The following is a 13,985-nucleotide window of genomic DNA, read 5'->3' as shown; positions in this document are numbered from 1 at the left end:
GGTGGCGCAAAGAAATCGGCGGACCACAGAGAGCTACGCGTTTCGACACCAATGTCCAAGACACATTGGTGTCGAAACGCGTAGCGTGTTAACCTGTGAATAAACCTTTGATGCTAAATATGGATTCCTGAGTGCACATATGTTTGTTGCCGTGAGGCGATCCTTGGATTATATGATATCGGCTCTCTGTGGTCCGCCGATTTCTTTGCGCCACCTGGCCCGGGAGAAGAATCCCAGCAGGACCCAGTGCTTCTTCTTTGGATTGAAACTGAGGGATTCAGTGCCGGCCGCACGATTACAGTCTGGCAAGGAGTGAACGTGACTTTGCTTGAAAACCGGATAGAAGACAACCGACCCGACCGGCAAGGTAAGCCCTCGATCTCCCACCGGTGGGGGTTAAGGGAAGAGCAGTTGCACGCCGCGACTGTCTGTTCTCTGAAGCCTTAACTGCACGGGATCGAGGCACGGGCTGGGACACGGGCGGTTGTAGCCTCGCAGACTATGTACATTTCAGTTTAAAACCGCAATCCACTACGTGGTTTTTTGAGTCTGCCAGCAACATAATTAAATACCTATCCGGTACTCATAAGCGGCCCCAGGAACCACTTATAGAAGTGGGGGAATCCTTAGCATGACAACACCTGAAACGGTTGTATATACCGTTTGAAATTTTCAGGACATACCTACGAGTGCATTCAAGACACATTGGTGTCGAAACGCGTAGCGTGTTAACCTGTGAATAAACCTTTGATGCTAAATATGGATTCCTGAGTGCGCATATGTTTGTTGCCGTGAGGCGATCCTTGGATTATATATATATATATATATATATATATATATATATATATATATATATATATATATATATATATATATATATATATATATATATGTATATATATATATATATATATATATATATATATATATATATATTCACTGAAAAAACCATAGGTTTCACACCAGTTATAGTTACCTGGAAATTTTACTGGCATAAAACCATTGAAATTCCCACGTTATAGTTAGTTGGACTCACTATAACTTGCGCGTGTAATGCACTGCTGATGACATCATATATTACATCACTCATGACATGGTCAGTGACATCACTCATGACATCACTGATGGCACCATCCAGTGAATGTGTGCCTTTCTGAAAAATAAACATGTTTTATATATGTCTATGTAAAGGTCAATGGAAGAATAAATGTTTAAATAAGTGTCTTAATGGATGTTTTTTTTTTTTAATGATTGGTTAACTGGCTTATTAAGTGTATCATAGTGAATACATATATTAGCGAGTATTGTTTCAATATTTAAATGTTGGTATCAGTGTTTCACTTTGTGTATAAGTGGGTGCATGGGTTGGTGAGTAGCTACATGTGTGTTTCTATGGCTTAGTAGATGGTTTTTTTAGTATCAGTATAAATGTCTGTATGATTTGGTGGGGGTGTTACTTAGCACACAGATGCATCAATGACTGACTCACTGTTTGTATGTGTTTTGAAGACAGCATATGTGCCGGACTGTATGGGTGAGTGAGTGTGTATATGTATGTGTTAGTAAGTGAATGACTGTCTTACTAGTGTCTTTATCAGTAACTACATATGTTTTAATCTAGTATATGTGAGTATTGGTGTATATAAGTGAATATATGTGAGAGTAAGACATTGAAAGAGTTCTTGTTTAAATAAGTATGTGTTTCTATAAGTGATTGTTTAAGAGAGTAAGTATGTCTAAGTTTCCTTAGAAGAAAGATGGTATTGTGTGTATAGCTGTATGTGCAAAAAAATGGATGTTCAATATTTTATTTGCATGTGTGAATATGTGTGTGAGCAACTTATGGAAGACTGTCGGTGTGTTAACGGATGTATAGGTGTCTCACTACATATGATGAGTGAGTATATGTATGACTGACTATATAGAACTGTTGGTGAATGAGTGGATGTGTATGTAAATGGTAGAATTACTGAATTAGTTGTTGTAACTGGTATAGGTATCTTCACTTTTTTGAAAATGTTAGTTTCTATTTTTTAATATTTGTTTCAAGGGTTACTTTACAGTGAAATGAGGTCAGTCTCTCTGTCACAAGGATGGGGTCATCAGTGATGTCATGAGTGATGTCACTGACCATGTCATGAGTGATGTAATATGTGATGTCATCAGCAGTGCATTACACGCGCAAGTTATAGTAAGTCCAACTAACTATAACGTGGGAATTTCAATGGTTTTATGCCAGTAAAATTTCCAGGTAACTATAACTGGTGTGAAACCTATGGTTTTTTCAGTGAATTTAATAGGTTTTTTAAATGCTAATTCCTAACTATAACTGGTGTGAAACCTATGGTTTTTTCAGTGAATATCAAAGTTTTTTTTAATGCTAATTCCTAACTAAAAGTCTCACTTTATAAGTAAGACTGTTACCGCTCTAGTTGTTCTTTAGAACACTCTGGTACATACTATCATTGGGCTATAGTTGCGCTACATCTGGCTGATATTTGGGCTACATTTGTATTTTTTTGTCTCTGGTGGCCATCTTTGGGCTACATTGGGCTACATTTGGGCTACATTTGGGCTCTAACATATATAAAGCCCAAAGTAGCCCAATATATATTTTTTTAAAAGTTAATTTTCTTAAAAACAACTGGAGCATATATCTTGAGACATAGCAAATGCACATCGGGCTACCAGTCCTTTCAATTTTTAATTTTTTTTTTCTTATTTTTAAAAAAAAATAATTTTTGTCTTGGAGCGCTCCCAGGGAGCGCCCCGGAAAGCGTAGTATTTTGAAGCGCCCCAGTGCGCGAACCGGGAAGCGTCCCGTTAGCGCCAATGTCGCGATCGAAAACAACATCGTGACACGTCGCGTAAGCATGGCGTATTGCGTAGCCGCGTGATGTGTCTTTTGACGCGCTGCGTAAACGCACCCGGAAGCACTCCGCGGCACGGCCCGGAGCGCGTAACGTAAGCGCGCCGGAGCGCGTAACATAAGCGCATCGGGTCATGTGACTTGAAAATAACACTTTTCATTGGTTCTCATCATTTTTTTTCTCCAAATAATGAAAGCCCCCTCCTTTTTTCCTCATTCTTACTTTCTTCATTGAGAGAGCAAGAGCTATTTTGGAGGAAACAATGGCATCACTTGTTGCTGCAGCTGGTGCACCCCCACCACCACCCCCACCACCAAGAAAAGAAGGTCCACCACCACAGTTTCTTGGAGGACAAGAAGAAGAGGAGGAAGAAGAGGAGGAGGATCAACAACGAAGGCACTTCCTCCCAGAAGAACCAAGACAAAGGCACGTCAAAGTGCACTTCATTTGGCAATTTTTTTCTTTTCCAGATGACCAAAAAAAAGGTGAACGCCCCCAAAGTCACCTGTCTTATTTGTGACAAAGTTCTCTCCAGGGGCAATCCCTCTAAGAAATATTATTTTGGTAATTTTACCATGATCCGCCACATGGAGAGGTGGCATCCCAATAATTTGGCCCAGGCTGAAGTCCAGGAACTTCGGAACAACCTACCCCCTGTTGCCAGCACTTCCTCTTCTGTACCCTCACTTTCTGGTCCTGAAGAACGCCAAATGGTGCCAAATATTCAGCCAAAATTTGGCAAGCTCAAATTTCTTTGCATTTTCTGTGGCAAAACATTATGCTATGGTGAACTTAGCGTCACCTTAATAAATAATGCTGTAGACAACCACCAATGCAGCAAGGAAAGAAAACAGTAATTCTTTTCTTTTTTTTGCTCCTGTTGAGCCATTTTCAATTCCCTGTTTTTTTTTGTTCCCTTAAAAAACCCCAAAAATATATAAAATTGTTCAAAAACACAAAAAATAAAAAAATGTTCAGAAAAATAATAAAAAAAATATAAAACAACAAAAAGAATTAAAAAAAAAGTTCTTCTCAGAACTACCTCCCATTTATAAAATATTGGCAAAAATGTTAAACTCTGGCATTCTTTTTTCTCTGTTGTGCGCTTCCTGGTGCGCTCCCTGGTGCGCGTACCGGGCGCTCCCTCCGCGACAATCGAATTCTTTTTTTTTGTTGCCCCGCAAGGCCTTTTCATAGCCCCCACATCAAACCTAGGGGATCGGGGGGGGTCTACCCTGCCCCCTTATGGTCATTTCCCCCTTTGTTTTGGCTACCTCTTGTGTCTCCATCCTACCGAGACACAAGATGGCGGCCGCTCCGGACTGTTTCGAATGTTTACAGACACCCAAGAACCAATCAGCTTACTGCGCGCAAGTCGCGTGGCGCGCCCGGAGCGCTTACCAGGGCGCTGTCATAGATATATATATTTTTTTAACCTAAATTACTCAAAATCCACTGAAGCACATATCTTGAGACATAGCAAAGGCACATCGGGCTACCAGTCCCTACAATTTTGCCAAGTTTGGTGGAAATCCATTCAGCCGTTCGGGCTAAAAGTGAGGTCGACCGCCCTATGGAAATTAACATGGGGAAAACACGTTTTGGGACCCCCCTTTTATCTCAGCCCCCACTTCACAAATCCCCCCCAAACTTTCAGGGAAGGACCAGGGCGCCGCGAGGCCACTTTGAGGAAATTTTCAGGCAGATTCGTCAACCGGCGCCAAAGTTATTCCAAATAGAATTTTGAGATTTAACATTGAAAAAAAACCTAACTATAACTACCTACTGGCGACTGCCAGTAGGTAATATATATTCACTGATAAAACCATAGGTTTCACACCAGTTATAGATAGCTGGTCATTTTACTCATACAAAAGTTTTGAAATTCCACCGTTATAGTTAGTTCAGCTAACTATAACTCGCATGCCCGCAATGCACTGCTGATGACGTCACATATTACATCACTCATGACATGGTCAGTGACATCACTCATGACATCACTGATGACATCTCAAATGACATCACTGATGACATCACTGATGACATCATCCAGTGGATGTGTGTCTTTCTGAAAAATAAATATTTTTTATATATGTATATCTAAAGGTCGATGAAAGAATAAATGGGCAAGTAAGTGTCTAAATAGATGACTTTTTAAAAAAAAAATTTGATTGAATAACTGACTGATTAATTGTATCTTAGTGAATACAAGCGTTAGTGAGTAATGTTTAAATATGTAAATATCTGTATTAGTCTCACAAATTTTTTGAATAAGTGGCTGCATGGGTTGTGAGTAGCTACATGAGTGTCTATATAGGTTATTAGTTGGTTTTTTGAGTATCATTACGAGTGTCTGAGTGTTTATATGGTTTGGTGGGGGATATTACTTAGCACATAGATGCATTAATGAGTGACTCACTGTTTATATGTGTTTTGAAGACAGCATGTGTGCAGGACTATATGGGTGGATGAGTGTGCGTATAGGTGTGTTAGTGAGTGAATGACTGTCTCAATACTGTCTTTATGACTAAGTACATATGTGTTAAACTACTATATGTGAGTATTGGTGTATATAAGTGAGTATATATGTGAGTTAGAGATTTGAAGAGTTCCTGTATAACTAAGTATATGTTTCTATAAGTGATAGTTTAAGAGAGTCAGTATGTGTATGTTTGTATGTATAGCTGTATATGCAAGTAAATGGATGTTTGATAGTTTATTTGCATGTGTGAGTATATGTGTAAGTATTTCTATGGATGAGTATCGGTGTGTAACAGGATGTATAGGTGTATGAGTACATATGATGATTGAGTACATGTATGAGTGACTATATAGAACTGTTGGTGAATGAGTAGAAGTGGAAGAAGATGTTGGAATAGGTTGTTGTAACTGGTATTGGCATCTCCATTTTCTTGAAAATGTTTGCTTCTATTTTTGAATGTGTGTATCAAAGATTATATTAGAGTGAGAGGAGGTCTACCACTCTTTCACTAGGATAATGTCATCAGTGATGTCATTTGAGATGTCATGAATGATGTCACTGACCATGTCATGAGTGATGTAATATGTGATGTCATCAGCAGTGCATTGTGGGCGCGCGAGTTCTAGTTAGCTGAACTAACTATAATGGGGGAATTTCAAAGGTTTTGTATGAGTAAAATGACCAGCTAACTATAACTGGTGTGAAACCTATGGTTTTTTCAGTGAATTTCAAAGGTTTTTAAAATGCTAATTCCTAACTATAACGTGTGTGAAACCTATGGTCTTTTTCAGTGAATTTGCAAGGTTTTTTAAATGCAAATTCCTAACTATAACGTAGCTGAAACCTATGGTTTTTTCAGTGAATTTCAAAGGTTTTGTAAATGGTAATTCCTAACTGTAACGTGGCTGAAACCTATGTTTTATTCAGTGAATTTTAATGGTTTTTTAAATGATAATTGTTAAATATAATAATTGTTATATTTTTTTATACTGATTTACTACATTATTATAAATTATTTATTTTTAGATATATTATTTGTTAAATTACATTACATATCTTTAATATAAATTGAAAAAAAATGTTTTACACCTCTCTGCAACGCAGCCCCCGGGCGTGTTTGCAGAGGGGGAACTAATTCCCCTTGCATACTGGGGGTTCCTGGGGGCCAACTAGCTCACCTGGAACCTCCAGTATGCGCCAGGGGGCTGCATTGCAGAGAGGTGTAATGAGGCTATGCCCCTTTTACACCTCTCTGCAACGCAGCCCCCTGGCGCGTTTGCAGAGAGAGAACTAATCCCCCTTGCTTACTGGGGGTCCCTGGGGGCCAACTAGCCCACCAGGAGCCTCCAGTATGCGCCAGGGGGCTGCGTTGCTTTGCCCCGGAGGGCAGCGGTCCCCAGGGCAGTGTGGGGGGGATTGGGCACCCCCACACTTCTTTATCACTATGCCCCCGCGATTTGGCCCCCCTGGGGGGTAATTTTAAAAAACCATACTGGGTTTTTGAGCCTTGGGGGTCCTTGTGGGACCACCTTGGCAGGCCTAGGGGGTCAGGGTGTTTCTACCCTGCCCCCTTTTTGTGTTCTACACGTTTGTTTTTCTGCTTTCTTGTGCCTCGGTTTACTGAGCACAAGATGGCGCCAACACTTCCTGCTTTGGAGTGTTGACAGCCAATGAGCATGCAGCTTTCTCAGAAATGTACGTGCACTGTAGGTGTACCGTATGCGTACGTACGCGTACCCGTGAGCGCACGGTACGCGCACCCCGCTATTTTTCGAATTTTTTTTAATTTATTTTTTGCCTTGGGGGTCCTTGTGAGACCCCCTGAGCAGGCCTAGGGGGTCAGGGTGCTTCTACCCTGCCCCCTTTTTGAGTTCTACACATTTGTTTTTCTGCTTTCTTGTGCCTCAGTCTACCGAGGCACAAGATGGCTGCCACAATTTCTGTTTTGGAGTGTTGACAGACATTGGCAGCCAATCAGCATGCAGGTCGCGCACGCGAAGGTCCGCGTACATACTTGTGTGGTGCGCACACAGTACGTAGACCCGTGCGCGTACGGTGCACGCTTATAGATATATATTTTTTTTCTTTCAATTTTCTCAGGAACTACTGGAGGAATTTACACAATTTAAGCAAAAGGGTAATCTGCGAACCGAACTCTACCTCTCTGCCAAATTTGGTGTAATTCCGTTCAGCCGTACGGGCTGTAGTGGTGTCTAATCGTCCTATGGAAAATAACATGGGGAAAACACGTTTTGGGACCCCCCCTTTTCTCAGCCCCCACTTGACGAATCCCTCCAAAACTTTCAGGGAAGGAGCGGGCCATCTTCTTTGAGAAATTAGCGAAGATTCATCAACCTGCGCCAAAGTTATTCCCAATAGAATGTTGCGGATTTCCTATGGAAGCTAGGTCCTAACTATAACTACCTACTCGCGACCGCCAGTAGGTAATATATATGTGTGTACATATATACACACTAAAACATTACATTATATTCTACCATTGGATAATAATTAATTAAAAAGTTTTTTTAAACATTGGAAATTAATTATAATTAATTAAACACAGTTTTATTAAACATACTAAATAATAATTAACAAAGTGCTAGTAAGGGTGGGATTTTTTTTTTAAAATAAATGGTAATAGAATACAAAGTTTATCTAAATGATTCAAATATTTCGTGAACATTTGTTTGAAGAGTTAATTGGCTGTGATTTTTTGTTTTATTAGTTTTAGGTTAAATGTGTATTTGAATTTATTGTATAATGATATGTTACATTGAAATATGTTAAATATATGTTTTAATTAATAACTTATTTCCCAATACTTTCCTATACTAAGATCTCCACCACAGTGGGGCAAATCTCAACCACCTGTGAAAAGTTACAGGGGGTAACTTTACACTAGGAAATTCAGAGACATGTAAGTACACACTTAAATGGAAATCTACACTTTGAAATGGAGAATATCAAAAAGTTGACACTTTCACCTAGGTTTACAAGTAAACATACATGTGAGCAAATCCAGATGTGTGTATTCACCTTTGTGAATAGGCCCTTAGGTGCAAAGTCTTTATATGAAGGTGTGAGATCTTCAGGAAAGTTGTTTAGGGTGGTTGTGGCAAAGTTGAGGATTTCATCATAAGGGATGAATTAATATTTGGCCATTACATTAACAGGGGGAATGTTGGGCTGAGAATATGATTGGATATGTGGGTAGGGAAGTAAGCTCTGTTTTTGTGGAGTTTAGCAGGGGGGTCAGAGTCATCCAAAGCTTGATGGCTGTGAGACAATTGGATGTTCTGAACTGGAGACAAGGTGAGAGGATCGGAAAGAGTAGAACATATCAGCTTCAAGTAGGTGATAGGTGAAACTGGAGAACACATGTAGCATTTGACTGAGTGATGAATCTCTTACCAGGCTGTTTGGCAGAATTTGGCTTGATACACCGGATATAGGCAGGCTCCTTTGCCATCAATATTTCTATCAGACTTGCCAGGCTGTGCTTGAACTGAGTAGTAACCTATGAAACACATTAAGAACATTTGTTTAATAACACTTAAAATAATATGTACGTTATTTTGTATAATATCATTTGTCCCCAAACTCCATTAAGGAGATGAAGTAATTTCACACCAATTTATTAGGTTTCAGAGGGGAACTAAAGCACTCCAACATGCTGGTGATTGTTTCTCTGACAAAGCGACAGGATCTATAGCCTCCATTGGTGGAGAATATTTCAGCAGAAATCTGACAATAACTCTCTCCCCTGACAGACTTTTTCACCAGTATACATGGCTATGCTTAATTAAGTGAAATGCCCAGCAAGCTGGGTTTGGGAAGGATGCGGTCCAATCATGGTAATGAGACTAAACTTAATGTTGGTAATGTACTATGACTCTCATCATGGCAGCCTTTCATAGAAGCACACAAGGTGAAATCTGAGTATTGTCCATGTACAGGGGTTAGCTGAGTTTAAAAGCATCCACTATGTGTGCTCAATTGGATGCATATCAGGAATTAAGTTGTACTCAACCTATTGAAGTTTATCTACTCCTTATCCAAATTCACTTTAAGCATGTGGAACAGCATGGTTACAATATATATAGCCCTTTGCAGTAATGCACAAAATGGGACAAGTGTAGAGATGAAGGTTGGCATTGCGATCTTTGTCATAGTAAAAAGGTGCTGATGGTTAAGGCAGGGCTATATTCTCTCCAAATTACTCTCGCATGGAGCCAGCAGTATAGTTCCATAGGTTTTGGCACTGCCATTGGTTAAGAGGCTGGGCTGCCACAAGGTCATTGTTGGATCAAATGTGGATTAAGGGATCTTGGGCCAGATGTAGGTAGCCCTTTACCGATCGGAATCGGCCGAAAATACCGATTTTCGGCCGTTTCCGATCGGTAAAGGGCTATGGAGATGTAGGTGCACATATTACCAAAAATGATATGTGGGTAGCCAATTTTCCATTGGCACATGGCTTTCAGAATCGGTATTTTACCATGGAATACAAATCCATGGTAAAATACCGATTCCTGTGTACATGCACATCTGTGCATGTACACATGTGCCATGTGACAGACAGACGTGCCCTTAGGGCATGTCAGTGTGCCACATTGCACACATGCCCGTTTTAGGGGTGCTAGAGGGTGTCAAAGTGACACCCCCTGCACCCTTGACAAATTCGGTATTTTCCGATTTGGTAAATACCGAATCGGTATTTGAATTGAATCCTATGGGCTTCAAGGCCCATAGGATTCAATAGCAAATACTGATTCGGTATTTACCGAATCGGTAAATACCGAATTTCAAGGTATCGGTAAAAAATCCAGATGTTAGTACCTACATCCCATTTACCGATTTTGAAATACCGAATCGGTAAAAATCGGTATTTCAAAATCGGTAAATGGGATTTACCTACATCTGGCCCCTTGTACATTAAAAATAAACAAAGGAGAATCAAGTCTCAACAGCTGTGCTAAGCTCTCTCTGACTTTTTTCACACTAAGGCTTAGCAGATTCTGAGCTCTTTTACTCCTCAATCTACCTTCTGGTCTACCCTTTGTGTCCTCTGTTAGTCACCCTGGATAAAATGGATGGCATTACCTTCAGAATCAAGGATATCTCATTTGGCTCCCCCTTTGTTCCCCGTCCTTCCATGATTACTACATTTGTTACGCTGTCTATGGCTCCTGTTTACTATAATTCTGTAACTAATCCCCCCTACAGAGGAAGTTCCCTTTTCTAGGGAACCTGTCCTTGTTAATAACTTACTGAAGAAACTCTCGCTAGGGCCCTTGGACAATATGTTTGTTCACCTTTCTATATATACTGAAGCCCACTCTGTTTTGCACAAACATCAATTGAGTCTTTGTTCTAGTAAGAGCACAGAAACCGCGCTTACTACCTCTGCTGAGGAGGACTCTGGATTCTGGGGGCACTGTGGTCTTGATTTGCCTCGATTTGACAGAGGCGTTTGACACAGTCTCGCATGACATTCTCCTTACCCATCTTGCTGCTGCTGGCCTCCAAGACCCGGTGCTTTATTGGGTTTGCTTCTTTTCTTGTAACTCAGATGCAGGTGTTTTCTATGGGACAGATCCTCTCCTTTAACGCCAACAATTGTGGCGTTCCTCAGTGATCTTGCCTGAGCCCCTTGCACTTCAACCTGTATGTTGCTCCACTTGCCGACCTGATTCTGCCTATGGCCTTCAATTTTTTTCTTACACAATACAGAGCTCCTTCTCCTGAGTATAGTAAATCGTGAATTAAGTACATCCCTAGGGGGACGTTCTCATTAAGAAACAAGGGATTTGCAGTATTGTACGGGTTACCAAATTTACAACTACAACAATCTATTGGACCCACAAGTACTATAGAGACCTTTTGCACACGGACAAAAGTTTATGTAAAATGTCATTATTTTATTTTATAAAGGTTAAAAATTCATAGTAACACAACAAATACACTTTCAATTTTTGCAAAAATATACACTCAAATGTTTAAAAAAATAGTAACGAGATTAAAAAAAGCTGTTATAGCACTAGATACATCAACATATTAAAACATCACATTTATTAGTCAAACAATGATAAAGGAACAAACTGTTGACACGGCGTTTCGGTGCCTTTTGTTTTATTCTTGCACCTTCTTCAGGACTCGTTCCCTGTATTGTCACATCTACAAAGATCACAGTACATTTCATTAGGTCCCATTCCGTTATGACATCAAATGCACTTAGATTGCTACATCTATTCAGTTTTGCCCTAAGATTTGGTAACCCTCACACATTACAATGCAAAGTTCATTTATATTGTTCTAAATGCATCTCTAGTTTGCTGCACATTTACTCATGGATTTATAGCAAGGACATGTATCAGGGTCTTATGCTCTAGATACATGTTAGATGTTTGTTTAATTAACATCAAAGACTGTTTACCTTATTGGCTCTGCAGTCCCCTGCCCCATGTTGCTGCATATTTACACAAGGATTTATATCAAGGATATGTATCAAGGACTTATACTCTAGATACATGTTGGATGTTTGTTTAATTAACATAAAGGACTGTTTACCATGTTACCTTATTAGCTCTGCAGTCCCCTCCACATATTAACTTACCCAGGTGATTTAATATCCTGGATCTGTTGTCTATGAGCCTGTTTCTATCCGCTCTTTACAATGTCTCTTTGTTTGTGCTGGAAGAGAAACTTTTTCATTTAATTATTGATTCTATCTTATGTGGTTGTTCATAAGACCTATGGTCCTGGTTGTTTACCTTATATGTTGCTTTTTTCTCGGGTTATCACTCTGTTTATATGGATGAGACCCACTTCAATCCTAATTGGGAAGAGACATATTTTTATAATACTACTCTTTTCCATGTATCGGTAAGACATGTTGATATTCTTAGTTCTTACCGGTCCTCTTTCCATATCCCTTTACGTGGTGGGAAGGACGCCTCTGGGAGCTACCTTTTCTTTTTCTTCTGTCTTTCTGGCTGCTTTATCTAAGAGACAGTTCCTGTTTTTAATTTAGGTCATTCTAGTATTCCTTGATGCTCTATTTTGTATTTGTAGTAATGATCTTACCTTTCTGGTTAGACAAGGAGTTACTTTTCTGATTAATTCACTCTCTTATTTGTCCAATTCTTTAGATTCTGCAGTGTCTTAGTTGGAGCTTTTTTTAAAATTTAGCTGACAACTCTAGGAACACAAATAGATAAGAAAGGGAAAATTATATTGTAGCCTATTCTCTTTCTAAGTAGAGCCCCCTCTTTTTATCTTACTCACTTGATATTGGTAGCTGAACTGCGTGGCACCTTCCTCTTCTCCGGATTTTTTGGAACTAGTTAACATTCATCCTGTCTCTAGGTTATATACCTTTGTTAATTGGTTAATTCTTTCCACCTGGTGTCTGTTTGCTGTTAGTTAGTTGGTTTGTTTTCAAATCTAGAGCAGCCATCTTGTAATGTGTCTACTTGTTTATATTTGTGTTACCAGCCAGCCTATTTAGTTTATATGGCGTGTTTTCTACCCAAGGTTTACTATTTCAATGATTTATAATCATTCGGTTCTATTTATAGAGACTGGATGTATGATCGTTTATCATCTCGTGCATGTCATTTTTGTTTTGAATGGGATTTCTCTAAATTAAATTCTCCCTTTGTTGTAGTGTTTTTTAATGTTAATTTTCCCATTGCTACTTCAGGGTTTCTCTCCACTTTGTTACTCAAGCCGTTTTGGTAAGCCCGGTTTTACAAAATGGACTTCGTTCACAGTCGCCATTTTGAATTGGGCGATCGATCTTTCTGTAAACGCGGCGATTCTATCGCTCTGTTTTGGTCAGGATTCTTTAGTTCTAATATGTACGTCTCTCGTTGTTTCTTCTATATTATTGGCCTTCAACACTCCACCCCGGTGTCCCTGCTTTTTGTGGGACACCGGGGGGAGTCCTGAAGAAGGTGCAAGAATAAAACAAAAGGCACCGAAATGCCGCGTCGACAGTTTGTTCCTTTATCATTGTTTGACTAATAAATGTGATGTTTTAATATGTTGATGTATCTAGTGCTATAACAGCATTTTTTAATCTCGTTACTATTTTTTTAAACATTTGAGTGTATATTTTTACAAAAATTGAAAGTGTATTTGTTGTGTTACTATGAATTTTTAACCTTTATAAAATAAAATAATGACATTTTACATAAAGTTTTGTCCGTGTGCATAAGGTCTCTATAGTACTTGTGGGTCCAATAGATTGTTGTAGTTGTAAATTTGGTAACCCGTACAATACTGCAAATCCCTTGTTTCTTAATGAGAACGTCCCCCTAGGGATGTACTTAATTCACGATTTACTATACTCAGGAGAAGGAGCTCTGTATTGTGTATGATTGTTGACCCAATCCTTTTCCTGTCAGAAAGGGTAGCTCCCTACTCAAAACTTTCTAGATCTTCAATTTTTTTCAACACTCAAATCATCCTAAGCCTGCAAGATGACTTTTCTTCCCTTCCGATTCAGTTTTAACAGTGTATCTGTCAAGTCATTTAATAGGTTAATGACAACTCTCTTTAACTGAACACCAATAAAACTAAATTTCTCAATTTTATCAGTGCTGCTATCTGGACTTCTCACTGGT

General features: G+C 39.4%; 1 protein-coding gene across 1 annotated transcript in view; it reads right to left on the bottom strand.

Annotated features, from left to right (window-relative positions):
• MYO1H (myosin IH) overlaps window positions 1-13,985 on the bottom strand; it is a 655,926-nt gene that overhangs the window by 337,757 nt on the left and 304,184 nt on the right. Inside the window, exon 17 of the mRNA XM_086943103.1 lies at window positions 8,767-8,872. Coding sequence (XP_086799229.1) covers window positions 8,767-8,872 — 106 coding nt within the window. The remainder of the gene's footprint in view (window positions 1-8,766; window positions 8,873-13,985) is intronic.

The sequence above is a fragment of the Lissotriton vulgaris genome, chromosome 11 (genome assembly GCF_964263255.1).
Source record: "Lissotriton vulgaris chromosome 11, aLisVul1.2, whole genome shotgun sequence".
NCBI classification, from domain to species: domain Eukaryota; kingdom Metazoa; phylum Chordata; class Amphibia; order Caudata; family Salamandridae; genus Lissotriton; species Lissotriton vulgaris.
The sequence above is the reverse complement of the archived record's forward strand: the minus strand, read 5'-3'. Positions and strand labels throughout refer to the sequence as shown.